This window comes from Zeus faber (assembly GCF_960531495.2).
Source record: "Zeus faber genome assembly, chromosome: 7".
NCBI classification, from domain to species: domain Eukaryota; kingdom Metazoa; phylum Chordata; class Actinopteri; order Zeiformes; family Zeidae; genus Zeus; species Zeus faber.
In genome coordinates this window covers 26,841,224-26,866,242 of record NC_137203.1, presented here as the reverse complement: position 1 = coordinate 26,866,242, position 25,019 = coordinate 26,841,224, and the positions used below count along the sequence as shown (strand labels likewise).

Below are 25,019 nucleotides of genomic sequence, written 5' to 3'. Positions count from 1 at the left end.
CCACCAAAAAAAACGCACCCTTGGCTGAAGAACAGAATAGAGTTGCAAAATACAAAAAATAGCCGTTTGTAATTCTGGGACATGCAGGGTAATCCACTCAACACAAATGATCTTATGGATTTCCACTTTAACAAATGCCCAGTTAATAACCATTGAATAAAAGACCACAGAATGGCTGACGAATAGTGCAATTTTATGAGATAAATACAATGACATCTCCCAATACAAATGTTAAACACTGGAATGAAACTATTCCAACTTTTGCGGATTAAAAGACTGAATAGCAAATACAGCAAGGTTTTATGCACAGCATCCAGGTGCCCCAGCGTTATGTACAGACAACAGGGAAAGGTTTGCTTTGGAAGATAGTCATTGCTGTCCCAAGTTCCAAAAATAATAGCTCATTACACAGTATATTGATATTATTGTTTGTCATTAGTCTGGGTTCAATTTACATGTCCCTCAAAATGTCGATCGTCCCTTTGGAAATGCCTAAGATTATATCACTGTGAGAAACAAGGCAAGACTTTTTGGAAATGAAGATTAACTCTGCAGCAGCGTGTCCTGCAAACTATTGTTCATTCTAATTATTTATGTTTAAAATAATGTCACCCCTTCAAACTATCAATCAATTATGAATTTAAAATATTGGAAAAAAGGAAGTATATTCATATATTAACCTCTGCAAAGAATTAACATTTCCCCTTAATCAAATACCCGCAAAAAAAATAAAATCAACAACTACTTTAATGGGCTAAAGATTTTCTGTAAATATAAAATAACAGTAACAACAGAAAGAAATACTTTTGATTGCACACAAGTATTAGAAGTAGTAACATTTTTGCTTCACTCTCAATTTTCTCCCGCACATTAAACCATATTTGCCTTTGATAATTTTGTGTCAGTTGATGCAACCCAAACATTTAACAAATCACTCAACATGGAGGTGCACACAGCATGACCAGTCAGTATATCCTATATTACAGTTTTCCCCATACGCTTTCATTAGAAACATGTCCATTTAACTCAAGTCCTTTTACAGCATATTATTTTCCTTAAGGCTTCTTCCATACACATCACTGCAGTCCAAGTAAGACAACACACACATCCATACATAGCTGAGAAAACAATTTCGTAGATTCAAAAAACTCAAGACAATATGGTTACAGCAAGCTCGAGAACTGAAACACTGCATTTAGACAAGAGGCAATATGAGAAAAAAAGACAAATGTATGTTGTCTTTACTCAAAGTGAACTGAAGTATGAGTGAACTCATTTCTACGCAGGCACCAGAAAGTGGAAGCACGGTTAATAGCTGAGGCGATGGGAGACGTTCCCCCGTTTGTGTGGCCAAGAAGTGCTTTTCGTTCTTTTCTCTTTTTTTTTTATTATTAATGGCCACTTTCTGGCAGCAGTGACCACTTTGAAAAGTTTTACAACTACACCTTACTGTAACTGTATTAATGTACTACAAGGCTTACGATTGGAAAGTCTCTTACAGAGGCTGTGAGATTCATTGTTAGAATTCCTGAAATGAAAATAAATATTAAAGTGAACAGTGTAAGCAAAGAAATATATATAAACAATAGTCAAATTAAGATTTAAGAATAAAGCTATGGTAGATAAGTATTACTTTCAATAAGCATTTGTGTGCTGTCAGGAAATGCCAAATGTTGGCAGCAATTATTACAAAACAAAAAAAAGTAAACAGCCTCATGAACCTTAAAAACTGAAACTTGCCCTTATGGATTAACTTCAACTGTCCCTCCGTTGGCCTGAGAAAAGTTCCTGCGTTATGATGGCTACGCCTCCTCTTCCACTTTGTTGTTATTATCCGCCAAGTTATTGTTAAGAGGAGCAGAGAATTCGGAGTCGTTCACCACTCCAAGTCGAGCCAGCTCCTCCTCCGTGTTGGTCCATGAGCTCATGGACTCATGTACTGTTACCGTGTGTTCTTCCATTTGTTTTTGAAGGCTGTCCATCTCCTCCCTGAGGGGGGAAAAAATGTTTATAAAAAAAAGGATAGGTCCGCCGTTTCTGACCCATGCCTGAATAAAATGTTTGTTCCCATCATTTATAACTGTTCATATCAACCTCGCTGAACGCTTTACTATTGAGAAACTTACCACTCTGCTGCAGCTTAAAATGGGGTGAACATGCAGGCGGTACAAAAACACAGTAAAATCTTATTTTCGAAAATAGTAAAATCACATCAGTCACATTTCTTAGTATATTTCCCCGCGTTTCTAGTCTCTTACGTGAGTGCGAATGTAGCCACAACATCTGATTTGTGGAAGTTTAAAAGAGTGAATTAAACTCTTAAGAACCTGATAAAATGCACAATATGCATGCATTTGTTGCTGGTATATCATATAAAGACTGTTTAACTGTATTGTGAGCGTTTTAGAATTTTTTCTTCAATGAGTGAACGTTGTTTTGTTTTTTTGAGCTTAAGGCTTAAATGCAGAGTTGTAGTTCCTCAACAGAAAAGCGTTAGGCAAGGTTGCAATATGAACAATTCGAAATAGCGATCCTGTCCTTTAATAGTAACCTCTGCTGAATAATGTGCATATTCTGTATATGCCAGGTTCTTCTCCCTTTCACTTCCAAAACCATGCTAGGAGAAACCAATTCAGGTAGAACAGACAATCTTACTTGAGCTGCCGTAGACAGTTGTGTAGGTTGTTGAGTGGCTCCTTGTTGACAGAAGCTGACGGTTTTAGCAACTCATCCAGCAGGGAGGCAGGCACGGGGCAGTCTGGGATCTTCACCGGCGTCACTGGGTTGGAAGGGTTCCCCTCGCCTTGGAGCTCCATGCGCTGCTGCTCAATGGAGCAAGAAACATCATTACGAGTAATAACAACAACTCTTCGTGTCCTTCCTACTGAGCGTAAATGCCTGTTTCAAGTTACCGTTTTTAGGCGGTTCTGTTTGAGGTCCAGCTTGAGCTGCTGGTTCTGCAGCAGCACCGTCTTCATGCTATTCCTCAGCTCGCCCACCTTGGCCTGCAGAATGAACTTGTCCTTCCTTGTGCTGCCGAGATCTTCTTGCACAGACTCCAACTCCACCTTGATGTTCTGAGGCGAGGGAGAGAAGTTGACCGTTAAGGACAAGGACTTCACTTGGGGATTCATCCACGGGGCCACAGGGACATTTCAAGATGTGTAGGTTTCAAGAGGAAAGTGACCCAACCTGTAGTGCCGTCTGCAGATTGTCCAGCTCCCTGTAGTTACACTGCTCCATCATCTCCAGCTGCTGCTTCTGAGCCTCAATCTCCCTCTGTCTCTGCTCTACCTCCCACTTCAAATCTTCAACCTAATTTGGGGGGGTGAACAAGAGTATTTAAACCGTTCCACTGAGAATGTACTTTGCCCCTGCAATGTCCAGCAGTCCTTGCCTACCTCTTGATTGGTAAGAGGCTGTTTTGCCAGTTCCTCGTCCAGCTGTTTCTGCAGGATCTGCAGCTTGGAGTGGGCCTCGGACAGCTCCTCTTGAAAGCGGGACACCTCCTGGGAGTGCTGCTTGTCCTGGGCTCTGCGAGAAGAAGGAAGGGAAGAGCGTTCGAATGGCATATGTGGAACAGCAGGATGTGCAATTCGGTGAAGAGCATGGAAAAAGTATGTTGGTAAAAAGCAGCTTGCACATGAATGTTGGATAAAGCTCTACAGTAGCACAACAGGTCTATTACTATCAAACTTCTATCACACAATGACTTAAAAACATTTACATCAAGGAGAAAGTTCTAAAAGGTAAAAATACTGTAGTTTGTGGGCTTCGCTTTGCAAGGCTTTGACGAGCTCCTCTTTGGTCTGCAGATCCTTCTTGATCTCACACAGTTCCAGCATGGCTGCTCTGTAGTGTCTCCTGCTGTGGGCCGCTTCAGCCTTCGCTGCTGCCACCTACGGGACAAGATACGCAATGACACCACTGTACGGTCCAGAGACTCGTGGTCTACAACAATAAACGTCCACGTGGAGGGTGAACAGATAACTTGCGATAATGCCACATCGAAAACATAACTATATTTTTTCACATAAGAGAAAGAAATACTAAATAAAATACAGTATCTCTCCTTTGAAGGCAATTGAGAGAGCACTGAGTATTAATCAAAAAAACAAAAAACATCTGACCTTTTGGACAATTCTCACCTGGTCTTTGAGGTCCTTGACATTAGCCTTCTCCTTTTCCAATGCCAGCTGCAGAGTTTGTACTATCTGCTTCATCTGTTGGTCCTCCTCCTCTTTGCGTTTCAAAACAGTCTGGACCTGAAGATAAGGAACAGTGAAATAAAAATAAATAAATAAATAAATAAATAAATAAAAGACAAAACAGTCATGATCACTCCCTTCAGAAACTGCACGTTTGCAAGGTATTCACTTCTTGAGTGGATTACTTATATGACAAGCCGGAAAAAAATGCACGTTTGTTGAATATGGCGACAAAGTGGTGAAAACTGGGTTTTTGATAGTGATGAAAGGTTCAACTCCATGTTCAGATTCTGCTGACAAGTCACTCAGGTTAAAGTCGTTTGATTTGATTCAACTGGTTTAGTGCACGTTGAGCGAGGGATGACTTCCGGTGAACGAAAGTCAGAAGAGTTGGTTGTCTCATTTAATTCTGTCAGAATTATAACATGTTATATTAAGATTATATATGTCTTGTAGATGTAATTTTAAATGGCTAAAATTGCCATTTTTGCCCACCAAACTACACTCAATAACAAAGTGAAAACATGTTTTTAGAAAGTTTTACAAATTTATTAAAAATCCAAAACTGATCTCTCTCATTTACATAGGAATTCAAAGCCTTTGGCACTCCAAATTGTGGTCAGGAGAAATCCTGTTTGCTTCAATTATGTTTGAGATGTCTAGAAGTGGATTGGAAATTGAATTGATCGGACATAGTTGGACAAAGCCACACATCTGTGTATATAAGGTCGCACAATTCACACTGCATGTCAGGACAATATAACAAGCCATGAAGTCCAAGGAACTGTCTGTAGACCTCTGCGATTAAATTGTGGCGATGCATAGATCAGGGCATGGATCTAAAACCATTTATAAAGCTCTGAGTGTTCCCAGGAGCGCAGTGGCCTCAATAATTGTGAAATGGAAGAAGTTTCAAACCACCAGGCCTCTTCCTGGAGTTGGCCATCCGGCCAAACTGAGTGACCTGCGAAAAAGAGCCTTCCGAAGTGTCCACAGAGATGGGAAAACCTGCCGGAAGGACGACCATCTCAGCAGCTCTCCATCAATCAGGCCGTTATGGTAGAGAGGCTAGACTAGATGGGTGAGTTTTCCAAACGGCATTTAAAGGACTCGGACATGAGGAAAATGATTCCCTGCTCTGATGAGACAAAAGTTCAACTCTTTGGACTCCAAGCACTATGTCTGGCGAACACCAGGCAGTACTGCTCATCAGCTGACTAATACCATCCCTACGGTGAAGCATGGTGGTGGCAACGTCATGCTAAGGGGGTGCTTCTCAGCGGCAGCGAGACTGGTCAGAAATGAGGGAAGGATGAATGCAGCCAAATACAAGGAGGTCCTTGAAGAAAACCTGCTCCAGAGTACACGTTACCTCAGACTGAGACCAAGGTCCACCTTTCAGCACGACAATGACCCGAAGCATACAGTCAAGACTACAATGCAGTGGCTTCGGCACTGTCTCTGACTGTCCTTGAGTGGCCCAGCGAAAGCCCAGACTTAAACCCCATAGAACATCTGTGGAGAAACCTGGAGATGGTAGTTCACAGACGCTTTCCATTCAATCTGACAGAACTCGAGAGGCTCTTCCAGGAAGAATGGGATAAACGTTCCAAATCCAGTTGTTCAACACTTGTAGAGACTTACCCAAGAACACTTGAGGCTGTAATTGCTGCCAGTAGGGCTTTTACAAAGTATTGAATTAAGGGTCTGAATACTTATGTAAATGAGAGATTTCAGTTTTAGATTTTTAATAAATTTGCTAAATTTTCTAAAAACATGTTTTCACTTTGTCATTATGGGTTATTGGGTGTAGATTGAAAGACAAAAATGGCAATTTTATCAATTTAAAATTACATCTACAATACAATAAAGTGAAGGTGTACTTTCTGAGGCCACTGTAATCAAATGAGTTATTTGTTTTGGTGTGTTAATGCCTTGGTCTGTTTTTGCCTAGGTGCTCAGTAATAATTTTCAATTTGTGAGTCGAAAAGTCACTTTTGCAGAGTGACTCTTGACTTCTATCAAAGATTTCTCAACAGTCTCGTTCGCGAGTCCTGCATCAGTAGTTTTCAAGCCTTCTGTTGAAACAGATTTTTTTTTTGCGGAGAAACATGGAACCAATGTGTCTCATCTGTCAAAAAACAAAGGCATGTCAAAGCAGCTAATCTGCAGCATCACCATGATCGGCTTTAGAGTTCTATCATCTATCCAGACAGCGATTTCCCTTTGTCGTGCTTTCATGTTTGGCAGCATTACCGTGACAACATTACAGAGGTGTCATTCAAAATCTACTGGAATATTGCGAAGGCAAAAGTGAATTTCTTATTTAAAAAAAAAATAAATAAAAAATAAAATCTCACACACACACACACACACACACACACACACACACACACACACACACACACACACACACACACACACACACACACACACACACACACACACACACACACACACACACACACCTGTAAGTTTAATTGGAACAGATCTGCCTCCCTCTTCGCCAAGGCAGTCTCCAGAATGTTGGCATGCTCCCGCAGTGCATTGTGGGATTGCCCTAATCCGGTCAATTTTCCTTTTTCGTGTTCAAGCTCCAGCGCCAGCTTCTTGTTGGCGTCCTCCAACTTACGAATCCGCCTCTTGAAGCATCTCGCCTCTTGAAGCTGTGAATAAAAATATATTTTTTTTTTAAAAAGGTTCAAACAATCAAAAAAGCAGCCAAATCATTAAAAAAATAAATAGATTCAAGATTCAAGAGGTTTATTCATCACATACATATACATACTTTCATACATATATGCAGTGAAATGTAATAATAATAATAATAATAATAATAATAATAAAAAAATGATGAGGTTTTCTGGATTATTATATCACACAAAAGGGTCAAAAACGGGACAACAATGATGTTGAGTGACTGGGAAATGCAACTTTTGTCATTAAAATAAGATTAGCATATTTCAAAATATAAATATAGAATACACCAAAATATAAAACAAGGTAATATTTATGTTATATTTTAGTAGCTGCCTCTTTAAGGGCATTATTTTTATTAAATTAAATGGTTTATATAGTAACACAAATGTGCATTTCAAGCTACAAATTTTGACTTAAAACAAGCTTTAGATAGATTTTGACTATACACACACACACACACACAGGCACACATGCGCGCAATTGAGTAGGTGTAAAATTCAATTGGGGTTTTTTTTCAAGAGCTACTTAGAGATGAAATCATGCGCAAATGTGTAGAAATGTCTCCAATCAACATTTTATGTGCAAATTTGTTCTGATGAATGAACTTTATTAGTCACCAGGGAAACATTAGCGCAGCAATATAATGCAAGGAAAAACCGATTCCAGCGATAAATAAGACACTGGGAAGTCACGAATCTGAAGCAAAGTAAATTAATAAAGTAAATAAATAAATGTCACAGACGTTAGAAATAAAGAGCCCGATTGTCTTGACAGTCCAACAGAAAAGGTCTAAAGTTGAATTTTTTAACTCTGTAATTAGAGTAATGCATACTACCCTGAATTTTCCACCCACATCTGGCCTAACAGGCTGAAGACGGCTCAGGTTTCCTACATGAGGCCCACTATCTCGTACCTCGTCCTCCAGCTCCAGGACCTTCTCCTGGTACTCCTCCAGCTCGGTGGAGGTGAGGGTGATGACCTCCTGCAGCTCCTTCTCCAGCATGCTTTTGTTGTGGCTCACCGCATGCAGTTCGGCCTGCAGGGCCTCGATCTTCTCCTGGAGGAGGAATAAGATAAGATTCATAAATAGTCAATACAAGGATTATTCTGGCACTACAAAATGAAATTTAAGTACTTTTTAGCACTATTTCATTTTCAAGGACGCAAAACAAATGTCACCAATTTCAAATGTGATCTTTTTAAAATATAAGATAAACTTGGCCTCATTGTCTATTATTTATAAGAGCTCTCTCTGTCTCTCATACTATATTATATGCATGCTGGATTAGAAGATATGTTTAATATGTAATAGAAGGTACCAAAATCATTTCAGGTGGATAGCAGGGAATTCAACCTCAGAGAGTGATAAAAAGCTATCGAAGAGGTGTTCTTTTTGGTGGATAGCTGGATAGCAGGGAGCTCAACCTCCCTGCTATCCTGCCATTGGGACTTCTGAAGAACCGAGCCATTACGACACAAGGAATCGCAGGTAAGGGGGAGGGGACATATAAAGGGACATGGCCAAACCAAAAGGGACACAAGAGGGGTGTGAGCCAAACAGCAACAAATCATTAATGCTTAATACTACATAACAGGGGATTAAAAATATAAGGTAAGAAAGAACTCTCAGCCTGTTAAAATAACTGCAAAATAAATACAAGAACTTTAATCTATCAAGGGTATTACTGTGAAATAAAAATAAACCATTGCCCCCATGAGGTGAAACTGAATGGTTCAGTCCACAGCGTGTTCCTCTGAGCATTTAAACCCTGCTGCAGCTGTGGTGTTCTGCTATGTGAAGTATTGTTCATTTCTTTTAGAGTATATGGCTTACTTTAAGTTTGTTGCTTACCTTTTTCTTATTGCTTATTTCTTTTCGGTAGGTATATTTTATTATATATTGCCAAATTCTTTTGTCTGTTATTGTTAGATTTATTTTATTGTGTTGCTTAATTTTTTACATTACATTTACATTTAGTCATTTAGCAGACGCTTTTATCCAAAGCGACTTACAATTGTTCAATCACCGACGGACGCAGCCATCAGGAGCAATTAGGGGTTAAGTGTCTTGCTCAAGGACACTACAGCATGCTAGCAGGAGGAGCCTGGTATCGAACCAGCAACCTTTAGATCACTAGACCACCAGCTCTACCGCCTGAGCTACCATCCCCTCTTTTTAGGTTTCTAGATTATATTTATTGGTGATCATCAAGGTTATTGTATATGATGTGCAATATATTATATTGCACATTTTATATTATTCATTGTTCGTCATTCTTAGGTTTATTTTTCTGGTTTATCGTTTGATATTTGTTTACTTTATGTTCGTAAGGTTATTGTATATCGAAGAATGTTCCCTGTCTTCTAGTTGATTCTAGGTTAGTGTATATTGCCAGTTCTTCTTGCTTTTTGTTGATTTCTAGGCTTATTTCAGTGTTTTTCTTAATTATAGGTTTACACTTATTGTCTATCAGTAGGTTGTTGTAATAGCCAATTTTATTTTTTATTGTTTATCTTTGGTTTATTTTTATTGTTTGTCGAACATTCCCTTTATCTTATCTTAATGAGATAAGCATATTAATCATTAGCTTTAGTGCATATCACCAATTCCAGGTGATCGACAGATTTATTACATACTACCATTTCCTTTTTTGTGTTTGTATTATTGTGTTATTATTATTATTGCCTTTTGCAAGCTGTCGTGAAACGGAAATTTCCCTCCAGCTATCAATAAAGTATATCTATCTATGTACATCATGAAAATAGTGTGTAAAAATGTGAAATAATACAGAAATATTATGCTGGTTGCAACTTAAAAGTGTCTATTGGAGGCACATGTATTCATCTCAAAACAAACCTGCTCCAGGCCAGGTTTAATTTGAGCCTTCACTCAGAAGGAAGATTAGAACTTGATTAGCTCTCATCTTCCTTCTAGAAATCAGATTTTTTTCTAAAATAAGTCTGAGACTATTTTAAACCATGAGTGAGAAAGGCCATTTCAATTAGCCCAGATTAAAAGTGTGATTTAGTCAGATTTGGCCTAATCTGTGTCCGCCAAACCGTGTAATGTATCAATTCACCTTGAGAAGTTAGATGGAGATAAAGAATGTTGTTGAAACTCTTGTGAATGGTTTTTTGCACTCCTCAGTAATTTCACAAGTCTTTCCTGTCCACAACCCCTTCATTTTAAATCACACATGTTGACGTTGCTCTACCTGCAGGGCCAGGCTGTTGCCGCTGTCTGACAGCTGGGCTTTGAGTTTGACAAGCTCGGCCTCGGTGCTCTCCTTCTCGGTCAGCGCCTCCTGCAGCCGCCGGCTCAGGATACCCACAGCGTTCTCGTACGCCTTGTGCTTGGCCTTCATGTCCTTCTGTGCGCTGCTCAAATCTGTCCCCAGCCGCTTCATGCGCACTTTCTGATCCGAGATGGCCCTGTTCAAAGTGAGATGTCGGAAAAAAAACCATGAGTTGTTAAGTGATGTTTGGTCAGTTTGAAGCGTATCGAATAAAGTGAACATGCGGTCAGATGTTTCGGGCCCTGGGAGTCGTTCTGGTACTCGAAAGCCGAGGACACTGGGGGAACGGGACTCACTTTTTGGCTTCAGACTGCATTTGCTCCAGCTGCTTCCTGAGTCCCTCGTTCTCCTCCGTCACGGCTGCGAGCTGGCTCTGGTCAAATTGTATGGACTGCAGAGGCAACCAAACACAAACGTGGTTGATGGCACACCACAATCTTTTATATTTATTCCTCCAGCGGCACTCCGATATGAAATGTATGTGAAGGCCAAAACTAGCATTTCCCCTTGTTTTCTGCGGTCAAAATCTGGCCTAAATATAGGTCTAGTGGGAGTACTACAATGATTGACTGTATGGTAATGGCTTGAAATGTATGTTTTAGACGTACAGATATTCCTACACTAGTTCAGAATATCATTATATCATCAGATTATATCTCCGTCCAATCAAAAGTACGGGAGCAGGACAAAACCTAATGGTCATCCAATCATCCAGGGCAGCAAAGCAGAAGTGAAGCTGTCTAAGCCTATCGGTTTCTTGATACATCTAAGAATTTCGCCTTAGCAGGACTTGACAATGAGGACGGCCCCATACCCCAGGGCTACTATGGGATTGATTGATTAGTGACGTACCCAATCAGGCATCAACATTTTTTTTTTTTTCACTAACATAGCCTTCTGTGTGGTCATATTGTCCTCCTATGTTCTGCAATGTAATAGACATCAGTTTTAATCAAGTAGTTGAATTTAGTTTTTTCTCTTTCCATTAGTTATACTTCATACAATCTTTTTTTTGTCGGTGGCAAAATTACATTTTACAACTTTTCTAGACTGGGGGATTGTATTATGCAGAATCCATGTCAAAGTTCATTTTTTAAATTCATATTGCATACATATTCAAAATTTCTGGTTTATTCTCCATTATCCTGCCACATTTTATTGTGTACAGTTAACTGTGAAGTTTAACATACAAAAATCCAATAAATAAAAGTACAAACAAACAGCAGAAGACTAGGGTACTGAAACTATTAGACATTAGAATTAAAAATAAAATATAATATGCACCTGTATCTGGGTCTCCAGCTGGTCCCGCTCCCTCTGTACGGCCAGCAGGTGGGTCTCCAGTCCACTCATCTGCTCCTGAACCCGTGCCGCCTCCTTCTGCAGCCGGGCCTGTTCCCGCTCCGCCTGCTGCCGCTCCCCCTGGGCGCTCAGCAGCTCCTGCTTCAGATCCTTCACCTCCGACATCAGACGCTTCTTGGTGGACTTCAGCTCACTGATCAGCTGCTCCTTGGAGCTGGCGTCCCGGCGGTAGGCCTCTACCATCACCTGCAGAACCAACAAGATGTTTTGTTTTTTTGTTCCAGTCCTTTAGGGAGGGCATGGGGATTCAGATACAATTAATATTATTTGCCATGCCACTTATAACCCCTGTACCTTTTACATTGTTTTCCAATTATATTTTATTATTTTCCAAAGAAAGAATAACATCAATTACCTTTTGTTGTTGGAACTGTTCTTTTAACTTCTGAGTTTGCTTCTTTAAAGTGCTGTTTTCCTTCTGCAGACATTCAATCTAAAGGCAAAGCACACAGTTAGTTTTCTACTGGGTGCCCTTATTATTACCGATGGGAATCAGTTTTGACTGGTTTTTTTTCAGTAACAGTAATGGGAATGGGAAGTAATGGGAACTTGACCAAACTATATATATGGCTACTGATAAAGATGAAAGGCACGCCAAAAAAAGAGGTAATATTTGGTATTTGAAGGAGTAAATTAATTTAAACACCTACATTTTCTCCCCAAGGATTATTACAGTGTTATTTAAAAAATGTTGAACATTTAACAAAATTTGTGTTTTTGTACAGCACCGCCAGAAACCCATTGGTTTATACCTACAGTACATCTGTTTATGTGGAAGTGAATGATGACTATTTTGGAAATTTAACATGACAGCGGTATGGAAGCATTTGACAACAAAGCATGTCAAAGGCCACGATAAGGCTGTAGTTAGGTACTTGGAAGGCAAAATATTATATTCATATGCAACCATGTTACCGTACTTGTACTGTATGTGACATTATTTCTCATCTCTACAGATGAAATCCTAATATCTTATACCATTGCAAGCAAAATTATTTACCAATGAAAGCACCCAAAGAAGGACTAATTCGTTTTACGGAGCAGAATGCATAGCTGTGGCAGATTGGGTAAAATAAAATAGAAAAAGACCCCTCAATGTGAGACAAGGATTTTCGTTTCAGTACATTATAAATAATAAAAATAATATATTTTTTTTAAATAAATAAATAACTTCCATCCAAAAAGTGTATTGGTGTCAAAGAAGAGCACTTGTGTTCTACAGCTTTGAAATTGTGTGGTAAAGCTCGAATAGTATAGAACATGCTACATGTTATCCACAATAGAGCAAACCCTGCGCACAAGTTTGACGGTTCATGTAATAACTGAGACACCGGCCAACCAGCACCGACACTGCAGCCTAATTCCTGTCGTAGCCTGATCATTTCAAGTAGTGGGAGTACTGGTGTAGCCTCTAGAGACATTGCCTCTCACCTGAGCGGCTTTGACCTGGACCTCCTGCCGCAGCTGGTCCAGGACGTCCGAGGCCACCAGCACCTCCTCCCCCAGCCGCTCGGCGCCCTCGTCCAGCTGGCTCTTGTCGGCGCGGGCCGCCTGCAGAGCCACCTCCAGGACGATCTTCTCGTTCTGCAGGTATTCAATGCTGTCGTCCTTAGTGCCGTTCTCCGCCTGCAGTTCGGCCAGCTGAGCCTCCAGCTCTAGGTAGCGTGCCTCCAGCTGATTGATGGACTGCTCTTTGGTGTGCAAGCTCTCCTGAGTGGTGGTCAGCTGACGCATCAGCTCCAGATGCTCCCTCTGCAGGGACTCCAGCTGCAGGTCCTTCTGGGAAAGGGTCAGCTTCACCTGAGGGCGGGGGGGCAGCGAAACCTAAGCATTAACATAGAACTGTGGGCTTGACGATAATTTGTGTGATTGTGTTATTAAGTAATCGCAGTTTGAGTAAGACAATTTTGGATTCTAGATTAAAAAATAATAATAATTCAATTACAATAATTTAGCATTCCAAAAGGTCTACTGAACATATAAAAAAAAGTCCCAAAAACACCCAACAACATTTATATTCCCTCTTATCTCCAGACTTGGTTTTTTTCTGCAGGACTCTCAATATTAAATGAATATCTTAAGAGTTTTCTATGAAAACTAGGTTTGGTTTGATATCACACTTTACATTACCAAATACTTAAGTGTAGTTGCAATCTTAAATGTGGAATTTCAAATATCAAAAGATACTGTGACCTGCATCAACATTGTGTAAAAGTCCCAATGATTCGAGTGATAAATTCCTTCATCCCGCCCACCTGCTAAAAGTGAGGCTTTCTTGTCCATTTGAGATATCAAGTTTTGTAAAATAGAAATAATGAATTATGAATAATGCATGCAATTATATGCATTAGACAAAATGTAAAATACATTCACAAAAAATTACATACAAACCAAAAACAACAGTCTAAAATGGAAATCAAACAGAAACTTAACAGAAACAGTCATGAGCATGGGTTCTCTCTTCTGGCAAAAACAAGATGAGTAGAGTACCTGCTCCAACTCTATCTCCAGAGCACCTGCTGCATTGGCCAGTTTTAGCAAGTGTTCGCGTTCCTCCTCAAGCTCCTCCAGTTTGTGCTGCAGATCGTGCTCCACCATGGTCTTGGCGTCCTGGATCTGCTGGAAAGCGGCTTCCTGGGTCAACATGTCGGCCTGCATTGGAGGAAGAAGTCACTGCGTTAGCTTCCTGTGTCATCAAACACTCATCGCCACGATCCAGAAATGGGCAATGGACTTTGGGAATAAAGGGATTTTTGTTGTCGTTTAACACAGTTACCCTATGTGTTTCCATTAAATTGAAACGTGTGGTGGTTGAAATGTGAGGTTAGTCATGGTTCATCTCTAAAATTTTACAGCTTACAACTTTAATACTTACAACTGTAGTTGGTTCTATAAGAACGGTCGTATGTTAAAACAGTTGTATGTCGAAGTAATTTTTCCCATATAAATTATGAAATCATGAAAGGTGAAAATAAACAAAATACACAGCACAAACACAAAAAAATATGGATAAGCCACAAACTACGTGCACACACGATGTAGGTTGCCTGCTGACTGACTGCTGACGGGCCGCCGACGTGGATCGTATCGTATCTTGGAGCAGCGGTTGCAAGTCGATACAAATTTTCGCGACTATCACTACTCGTAACTTGGATTAGTCGTAAGTAGATGCAAGCGTAAGTCGAGGTACCACTGTATATAAAAGTTAATCAGCATTGAAGTATCAATTTATAACCGGATGTTCTACGTTTTGCAGGTATTTCCTTTTAAAGTAAAATGCTTATACCAGGCCTATTCAAAGGCAGTTTCCATTTTACGAATATAACACCTGAGAGAAAACCATAAAATTAATTTTCATTTCAATGGATACTACAGTTTTTGGGGGGAAATTTGTCTTTTGTCCATCTCAACCAGATTCAGGTGAGAAGGTCAATACCAAGTTAATTCCTGTGTCTCCAGAACTGAGATAGCGACAGCCCACATGCTAACTGTGTTAGCTCAATGCAATGCTGCGGGTGGGATCAACTAGCCTAGCGACTGTGAAATTTCCAAAAATGTTAAATTAAATAAATAAAACTGCAGTATCACTGTAACCTTTTTTTGTAAATTTATATGATATCACTGAGATCATTTTGAAAAAAATGAAGGTGGTTTTGCATTTGCATTTTGTTTTGCAAGTGTAAGGTTACAAATTTGTCAGGCCCCTGAGCTGGTAACATGTTGAATAACCTTGCCCAACCATCGGAATGCAGTTCTTCAGAATATCCCTGCATTTTAAATTTCCTCCAGACCTGAAGATGCCGTTAGGAGATTTAGAGGATCTACCTCTATGCTCTGAAGCTGAACGGCGATGCGCTCCTTCTCCTTGATGGAGCGGTGCTGCGTTTCGGTCAGCTGGTGGGACAGCGTCACATTATCCAACTTCAGGTGTTCTAGAATGCCGAACTGGTTCATCTGACCGGTCTGGAGAGGAAAAAGGAAAAAAAAAAAAAAGTCAACCTGACACCAGTTTGAAACCCTTTCTACCCTCACCACCGTGCCTACCTGCATGTTGGCCATCTCGCCCTGCAGCCGCACCCTGGCCTCCTGGGCGAGCCCCAGCTGCTGCTGGTACCACTGGCGGACCTGCTGCAGAGAGTCGATCTCGGCCTGGGAGGTCTTGAGTCGACTCTGCAGGGTGGTGCGCTCCAGCTGGACCTGCTGCAACTGGCTCTGGAGACCACCCATCTGCACACGCAGCTCCTGGACTGCACCAGAAAAGTCAAAATGACACCAGAGGCAAGCTCCAAAATTGCCATTTCAGGATTTGGGAGTACAATCGGACATAGAACTGAGGTAATCGTGAGACCCGAAAACTATTGTAATTATTGTTTATCTGAGGATTAGTGTATCCACCTGCTAAAAGGATTTGCTCTGGGTAGATATTAACACTGAAGAGGTAATAAAATAACAACTACACCCAGTTCAGTAAAGCCTTTCCATTAGAGGTTCTGTTGGTTTTCCTTAATTGGGTGTTTATATTCCAGGTTAAATTACATCTTCAGGGCAGTTAATGTGGTTTGCATCAAAATTAGGTGGTTAGTCTGCCAAAAGAACTTTGCGGACTTACTGAGCAGCAGACACAAACACCGTACAAACATCCTAACACAAAACAACTCTTTTTAGACGCTCTTGTGTCAAGACTTAAAAAGCTAGTGAACATTTGGCGATTTTTGAACAAGTTTATCTACGAATTCCAATATTCAGGTTCAGTACCAGTAAAAGTTTTTGATATTTAAGCAGTTTTCCCAGCACTTTCGATACGCACATTCCTTGATTTCCCATGAGAGGATGCCGACATCAAAGAAATGCTAACCAATTTGTTGTTCTTCCATCATTTACTTATATAGCGATAAGTATCATAGAACATAATTCCAGCAATTTCCAGGCTGTTTATAAAAATTTCAAGCACATTTATAACTTTGGAAACAAAGTTCATCCAAAGTTTGTTCTGAAGGGAATAAATCATTAATCAACGCTTCCACAGCTCACCAGTGTTGTCCCTGGAGGTGACTGTCTTCTGCATCTCCTCCACCTTCCCCATCAGCCTGCTGTACTGCTCCTCGGACAACTGCAGGTCGTTGCTCAGTGATGCCAGGCTTGCGTTCTTATTCTCCAGGCTGCCCTGGAGCTCCACCATTGCCCTCTCCAGCTGGCTGCAGCTCTGCCGCAGAGTGCCCACCTCCGAGGCCAGGGCTCCCTGCTTCTCCTGGCTGCTCTGGGACTCCTCCAGCCGAGCCTGGAGCTGAGCGTTCACTGTGGCCAGCTGGGCCTGAAGCTCCGTCTTCTCCTTGAGAGCCTGCGTGCAAGACGGAGGGAGAGTCAGCGATACAGAGTCCACTCTGGAAGTCCATAGAAAATGCTCTACACCAATGATTCTCAACGTGAGGTCCAGGAACCTCCAGGGATCCTTATAGACGTTCCAGTGGGTCCCCAGCAAAAATATTTATAGTTCATCAACTTCTTTAATTCACTTAAAAGATGTTTCATTTCCAAGACTCTTTTACCAGCTATGCATGGGAGTTGTTTGAGAATAAACTCTTTAAAGCTTGTTTGAAACATCTGGCTTTTTGTTTTACCCGATTGGCCTCTGAGGACAAAGACTCCAGCTGGCCTTCTAGTCTCATCTTCTCTTTCAGCACCTGGAGCATCTCGTCGTGGCCCATCACTGAACTTTCCAGAGACACACTAGAGGCAACACAGTCAGTCACTAGGGTGTATAGCATAGCGATACTACAAAACAATGAGCGACATTAATTATTTTTCTTATTATGTGATACATTCTCACTTAAGAGCCATTAACGTTATGAGGTAAAATTAAATTCAAACATTTGTGATGTCTGAGGTTTTCCAAGATTATCTACAAACAACATTGGAGGATTACAGCATTGTCTCCACATTGCAGACTGGCAAATTCAGAAGCAAATTTACAATTTTAAACTGCTGTTTGTAGTATGAATTTGAATAATCTAACAATGTGATTTTTACTTAGCTAATTGTTTTGTTTACCTTGAAGTAAAACAGACCTGAATATTGACTAGAAGAGGCTACTAAATTTAAAGAGGCCCTTTTCAAACTGCAGCTTGTAATCATTAAGAAAATATACGGAAACTCAATTTAAAGAACGATAAATAGAAAAATACAAATCTTTTCTTGGAACTGGGTTTAACAAGCCCAGATGAAAACAGTAACCTAACATGACACAGCTTTGGATTTGTTCATTCTGATTATTCGTGTAGGCAGGTGGAAAATACTACAGTGAGTGTTACTATTCGAACAGACACAGGCAATCATACAAAGATGAGGTGGTTATTAGGGTCGCATTTCATCAATCTAAGGCACTATAGGTCTACATTATTTAGGTGAAAATTTAAAAAACACGTGTGAAAAAAAACATCATATTCAGCTTTAACGAAGTTGACCAAGAGCAGTTGAATGTGTCAGCACGCACCTGCTGGAGAAGCTGTCCCTGCGGCTGCGAGGCTCTGACATGCCGTCCCGCTCCAGCTCCAGCAGGCGCTGCTCATCGCTGGCAGCCTGCAGAACCTCCTGCAGGGAAGGAAACTGCCCCATGGCCTCGGGGGCCACCTCCCTGCCCTCCACCATGTAGGAGCCCCTCTGCCTCTCCACAGCGGTGGAGAGCAGGCCGTATGTGCCCCTGGTGGACACGCTGCTGTAAGACGAGCTGTCGCTGTCGTTGCCGTCGTTCCCTGGCCTTATTCCCGATTCGCTACCATCGATCTCGGAGAGGCTGTCCCCAATCTGGAGCCCCGCGGATTGGGAGCCATCGCCAGCTTCGGGGGACCCCATGTCTGACACTATGCTGACCTCAGAGAGGGTAGACACAGAGCTCATGGTGGAGTGGAGGGAGCCCACAGTACTGTCTGTCGCACATACTCCATCTCTGCCCCCACTCCCGCTGCCTCCGTCCTCAGCTGTCTTGTAATCGGCCAATGAGTGGATTTTGCTGGAACGGGTGGGCTTGGACTTCCGGTCCTTGGTGGGGGGGATGCCCAGGCTGCCCAGTTTGGGACCGCGGGGGACACTGGTGCGTAGGAAGGAGTACTCCTTGGTCATGGCGACGGTGCTGGCACGGGGCAGTGCCTCGGGGTGCAGCATTAGCTCCGGATCCAAGGTGCTGAACTGCCTGCTTTTTGTGGCTGGGCGGTGAGACTAGAGAGAGAGAGAGAGAGACAGAGAGAGAGAGAGAGAGAGAGACAGAGAGAGAGAGAACAATTTTGGTGGTGCAGTCCAATGTGCTGGATGTGTTATTCACTCTTTGGTAACTACCAATATAAAAAACAAAGAATTGTCAATGGAGCAGTTTACTTGAGTTACAAAAAAGATTTGTTACAATCAAGATTCAGCATAAATCAAGTGTGTCGGCGGCACATTTTCAGGGCAGAATTTTTGGACTTATATTAAATGCTTTCATTGGGTTTATTGTACTTTACCACTATTATCTTATCTTTAGATTTATCTGTCGGCTTCACTGTTGAGGTTTATATCATAAGTAATTGTATGTGACCACTTTTTTGGTCTATTTATTTATTGTTTTGCAGTAATTTGTTGATATTTCTGATGTACATCATTAGGTTTAGTATATATTGCCATATTTTTATTGTGTATAGTTAACTGTTAACTTTTATTGTATATTTTTCACACTTTTAGTGCAATTTTGTTCCGGGTTTTTTTTGTTTTTTTTTGTTTTTTAAATTCTATTGCCTATTTGATGTGCACTGCTCTGATGCAGCAATGTCCCTCCGGGGATGAATTAAGTACCCATTTATCATCTAAATGGTATTAGCTCGAGCACTACACTCACCCGCTCTTTGTGCCTTTGCACTCGGTACTGCTTGAGCTGCTCCTCCAGGCGCCGGCGAGCTTCCAAGCGAATTTTCTCCTCGTTCTCCATCTCCAGCGATGGCTCTTGGTTAGCTACATGGAAAGCATGTTAGAACAAAAAGAGGGAGACATTTCCCCACTATGCCCTACTGCCTAATACACAACACTCCATTAAGTCGAACTCCAGTTATATTGCTCTGTATGTGAAGCAATAAAATGTGAATTCCACACGGAAGTTAGTATCATCGATCAGCACAAGGAAAACGTGAGGATTGGCATGACTTTGTTAGATGAGGGTTAGTAGTGAAGCTGCATCCAACAGTGTCCTCAAAAACCCTGAGAAACTCAATATAATATTTTTGTTCTTGTTTACCAATACTCATTTCTGTCCCAAGGTTACCAAGACTATGTCGCCACCATTTGTCTAGTATGAGCTGGATTTTAAGAGATTAAATGGATTTCCGAAGCTCATTGATTACAAACAAAAGCACTCCATGGATGCATGGTTGCTTCACTGTTTTTTGTCCAAAACGAGGATATGAAAATGTGTTTGCTTCATTAGTTTTAACACATTCAATAACCTTGATCTCGGATGAATCTGCAACAAGCGGTGTGACAGTCTGTTCAACAAGAGGTTAATTGAGGACTTCTTGACTGCAGCGACACATTACCCAGATGCACAATGGGTTCATCTGGAATATACAACACGGAATGTAGATGCTAGGGCATTCTTCACATGGTACAGTCTACACGTAGAGTCATAAAGGCAAGCCAATCAAAAGCACGAGAATTTGCCTACGGTCAACCAGTTCCTCCCAACAAGCGAGGAAGCACACTACATGCCTGATATCGACAAAACCCATTCAAGCATCGCACCACACAAGCATCTGCTTGGAAATACAGTCACTGCTACCGTTTTAAAGAAAGCAACCACACCAAGACCTATCAAGCAACTTTGAATGTTGCACAAAAAGAAGGAAAACAATTAGCGGGATATCCAAACTTCCATCTGTTAATTCAACAGAGGATGTACAGGTGATTAAACAAAAAGGAAGTATTAATCAGCCACTAAAAAAAAAATTTAAAAAAAATCCATAGCAAGGAGGTTGGATTACAGCAGGGGGAGGGGCACTCACTGCAAACATTATGCTTACACAATTCAGTCTCCTGCATAGGAATACTGAGTCTGAGTGACTGCAACGCATCACTCGTGTGACCCGTGACTTCTGCACTAGCTCCCTCAGACTTCTCTAGCGTCATGGGTGGGAGTGCTGCCACACCTGGGAGCGGCTCTGGTCTCGGGGCCTCGATGGAGGAGCTGGTGCTGTCAGGGGGGGTTGCTGGAGGTCGGGGGCCATTCAGATGGCCGTTCCCCACAGCCACGCCCAAGCCCCCCTCAGCCCTCTCACCTCCGTTCGGCACCGCGTGTCGATTGTCAGGACCTGAGAGAAGGGATCCGAGAGGAACCCGGGGGGAGGGGTTAGTCTAGTCTGGATGGATTTCACCACACAGGATTTACAAAGAGCAACGATAAATTAATCATATTCTGCTACACCGGAAAAGCTGGTGTAATTTTAGCAGCAAACTGGCCTGACAAGCTCTGTCAAGTTAGAAGAGGTATTGTCTGGGAAGCGGAAAGGGTGGTTGACAACAGCTCAGCAGCCATGTGTACCAATAGCCACAATAGCCAATACCAATAGCCACACCTATATACATTTCCATGAATTTGAATTGCCAGGGTAAACTTGCAACGCAAATTGTTTCATATTACGAAGACCTACAACGAAAGAAAAATGTATAACTCGGTCAGGATGAGCATTTGCAGAGATTTGGGTAAAGAGCTTTTCACTCAATTTGATATAGGGGGACACTTTCCCCCTATATCATCAGCACAGTAAAAACAGTGAATATGGAGCTGCAATTGTCATTGCGTAGGACATTTAGACTATGAAATATACTATATTATGGAGATTGGTAAACAACTTTAGGCCATACAGTAATCAGCAGCGAGTTAATATGATAAAAGCATGCGCTTCATTAGTAAAGAAACAATGCAAAAGCACTAGGACTCTGAAACATTTATTGTATATTTTGCACTAAAAGGGGAAAAAAAAAATTACAACAGAAACCCACACACACACACACACACACACACACACACACACACACACACACACACACACACACACACACACACACACACACACACACACACACACACACACACACACACACACACACACACACACACACACACTATCAGAAAGAGACATCAATTTTATATATAAAAATAAAATAAAATAGAAATATAAAAATGACCAATGTCAAGTTTGTTGCACTCACCATTATGGATATCCCCCACTGTGGCTTTTATCTTCTCCAGCCCTTGTTTCAGTAATGGAGTCACATCTACAGTATCAGACTCATTTTCTTTGGATTCAAGTATCATGTCTTCATGATTAGGTTCTCTTTCTATCGCCACTGTGTCCGCCTTGTTATCCATTTCAAGTTGGAATTGATTAGGCTCCTTGGAAAAATGTCTTAAACCATCTTCTTAATAGGCAGGTAATACGGCCAGTAATTTGTATCCAGGAACACCTCAAAACTGCGAAAATAAGTTGGCAGATCAGTAATAGCATTATGGTTGATCTATAGCATGATTTGTATTCACACGAATGATGTCTGACATGATTAAACAGCAGTTAATTGTCTTGCATGAAAGGAGTGTCGACAAACGAAGACCTGCCACTCTAGAAGCATCTTTCGCAGTCAGTAACTCTTTAAGGCCAGAAACTATGTCCATCTCGTTACAACATTACATAACCAAATGGGATCAGATGTAAACCAAACCTAGACGCCACAGCAAGTTACTGGTAGCCAGTGCTTAAGTGGATTGCAGCAGGTTAAATTTAGCCTTTGCTGAACAAGAAGGATTACTTAACATAAATATATGGTAAGGTTTACTGTTAGATCAAGTATATACACCGATCAGCCACAACATTAAAACCCCAAACAGGTGAAGTGAATCACATTGCTGATCCAATTCCAATGGCGCTTGTCAAGGGGTGGGATATATTAGGCAGCAAGTGAACAGTTAGTTCTTGAAGTTGATGTGTTGGAACCGGAAAAATGGACAAGCCTAAGGATCTGAGTGACTTTGACTAGGGCTAAATTGTGATGGCTAGACAAGCTGTCAATACAGCAAGTCCAAAACAGAAGGTCTTGTGGGGTGTCCCCAGTATGTAGTGGTTAGTACCTACCAAAAATGGCCCAAGGAAGGACAACCGATGAACCCAAGCAAGGGTCATGGGTGCCCAAAGCTCCTTGATGTGCGTAAGGAGCCAACGCTAGCTGTCTGATCGTAATGAAGAAATAATGCAGCATAAATTACTGAAAAAGTGAATGATGGCTATGACAGAAAGGTGTCAGAACACATCCCAGCTTGCTGCATATGGGGCTGCGTAGACACACACAGAGTGCCCATGCTGACACCTGTCCTCCGCCGAAAACACCTACAATGGGCACGTGAGCGTCAGAACTGGACCACGGAGCAATGGAAAAAGGTGGCCTGGTCTGATGAATAATGTTTTCTTTTACATCACGTGGATAGTCGGATGTCACATTGCAAAAATTGTTTCAGGAATGGTTTGAGGAACATGACAAAGAGTTCCAGGTGTTTACTTGGCCTCCAAATACCCCAGATCTGAGACTGATTGAGCATCTGTGGTAAGTGCTGGAACAACAAGCCTGATACATGGAGACCCCACCTCGCAACTTACAGGACTTAAAGGATTTGCTGCTAACATCTTGGTGCCAGATACCACAGGACACCTTCAGAGGCCTTGTGGAGTCCGTGCCTCAACTGTTCAGAGCCGTTTTGGCAGGGCGGATACCGATCCGCCCTGCCAAGGACCGAGGAATCCACGTCATCTTAATAACTAGTTATTCAAATATTGTGACATGTACTGTGGCCAAGAAAAATTAAGATATATATCTTGTACATACTCATGCATTATTCCACCCGCATCTTTGCACATATTGCACACTACTGCATCACCGTACAAAAATAAATTGCTGGATGCTTGCAGGAACAACATATCTAGATGTTGCGGTGTTGCAGCAGTACACATCTACGCAACAATAATAAATTAATAGTAGAGCAATAAACCTAAATCCAAACACAAAAAATAATACAATAGACCTAAAAATTAACAATAAACCTCTATCATCAATTCACCCAGTCAAAAATTGGAAATTGTCCAGGTTTGCACAAATAAATTCTGTTACATATACAGCATGTGTATATATACATAGTGTGTGTCTGTCAGACAGACAGACAGCTAATTAAGAGGATGGATCAGGTGAGCGGCTCGCACTGCTAGCTAGCTAACTTACGCTAACTGTAAACAGCCAGGCTACACTGGCGCTAGCTGAAATTTCTGACGCCGTACGCATAATATTAAGCGGCGATTACTTGGGTATTTTAACAAAACGATTAAATAATCGTTTGGGAGGCGACTGACTCAGCGGGCGTGCGTAAAAACCTCGAAGTGACAATGTGTCTAAGAGGTGGAAAAATGAAAGTAAACGCTAACCTTAATCCTGCTGCGCCTTCTTCTACGTGGCTGTGAGAGTCCGTCACTCTTGTCGCTCCGACTGGAAATTGACACAGGGCTGCAAAAGGTTCCCATCCGTAATAATAAAACGATGCCTATTTTCTCCGATTGTTTTCTCGCTGGTAAATCATCTCGCTTTTGAATTATGGAATTGTTGAACCGTATTTATTATAAAATAAAACTGTTTCATATTTCGTGTTACCGACTGACATTTCTTGCGTAATTTTATCAATTAAAAACGGTGCAGCGCTACACTCTTGTGGGCATGCGGTAAAACTGCGACCTAGTTTGTGGAGGACCAGGCGTATGACACTTCGAGTTCAAGTTCCCGACATTTCACTGCATATATGTATACATGGCAATATTAACACGATTTTGTTCATATTAATATATATTATTGTATTTCTATGTATTAATATTAATATCGTTGTTGTGTCAAAGCTTCCTCTATATTATGTAGATAAACATTCCGTATATTTTATGTACTGTCGCTTTTGCCCATTCGTTACAGCTCTGGGACACAAGCCCCGAGCTCGTCATCGTCCCACTTCTCTCCTGTTGTGTTTCAAACTGTGTTTAAATTCCAGAAAGGCAAAGGAAAACGTGCCAATAATGCTTTTTAACAAGTAAATACGTTCAAATGGGTCCAATACTTCGGTAACCTTAAACAGCCTCCAGATGAAACGCTCAATCATGAGCAAACTCCAGCAAAACTTCTCCTTATTTCTTCTCCTTGCTCCGCTCTCTTCATTGTTATGACGATTACAGTTTTCATTACTCTTAAATGTATTTTATTCATTTGAACTTTGTTATTAAAAATCAGTTATTTGGTTTTTAATACATATTTTCAATATTTTCACTGATGGTAGCTAAACAACATTTATATGCAAGGCATGATTTATTGTCCACAAAATACTAATCTTGACAAGTAAAACAAAAACGAAACGAATACA

The 25,019-nt window shown here is 41.2% G+C and overlaps 1 protein-coding gene across 2 annotated transcripts; it reads right to left on the bottom strand.

Moving 5' to 3' along the window:
• Positions 1–729: 729 nt before the first annotated feature.
• Positions 730–24,072, bottom strand: golga3 (golgin A3). Of its 2 annotated transcripts, none has more exons than XM_080003470.1 (24): positions 24,046–24,072; positions 21,794–22,055; positions 20,605–20,892; positions 19,431–19,543; positions 18,057–18,778; positions 17,185–17,293; positions 16,598–16,904; positions 15,611–15,813; positions 15,392–15,529; positions 14,057–14,218; positions 12,998–13,366; positions 11,922–11,999; positions 11,489–11,752; positions 10,501–10,595; positions 10,124–10,340; positions 7,822–7,965; positions 6,677–6,874; positions 4,149–4,265; positions 3,760–3,899; positions 3,402–3,534; positions 3,193–3,315; positions 2,913–3,077; positions 2,656–2,825; positions 730–1,989 (listed from the first exon to the last, which is right to left on the bottom strand). In XM_080003470.1, exons 2-24 carry the CDS (start codon positions 21,951–21,953, stop codon positions 1,803–1,805), a joined length of 4,602 nt encoding a protein of 1,533 aa, XP_079859596.1. In that variant the 5' UTR covers positions 21,954–22,055; positions 24,046–24,072; the 3' UTR covers positions 730–1,802. The 2 variants fall into 2 exon arrangements, with proteins under 2 accessions (XP_079859596.1, XP_079859597.1); XM_080003471.1 differs by having other exon boundaries at positions 2,656–2,822.
• Positions 24,073–25,019: the final 947 nt, after the last annotated feature.

Excerpts from the sequence above, each read along its gene's own strand:
- golga3 (XM_080003470.1), bottom strand. The coding sequence starts at position 21,953 with ATGGATAACAAGGCGGACACAGTGGCGATAGAAAGAGAACCTAATCAT. Across the intron at positions 3,900-4,148 it reads TCAAGGACCTCAAAGACCAG|GTGGCAGCAGCGAAGGCTGA; the intron begins GTGAGAATTGTC and ends CTTGTCCCGTAG. Across the intron at positions 3,535-3,759 it reads AGCGAAGCCCACAAACTACA|AGCCCAGGACAAGCAGCACT; the intron begins GTATTTTTACCT and ends TTCTTCTCGCAG.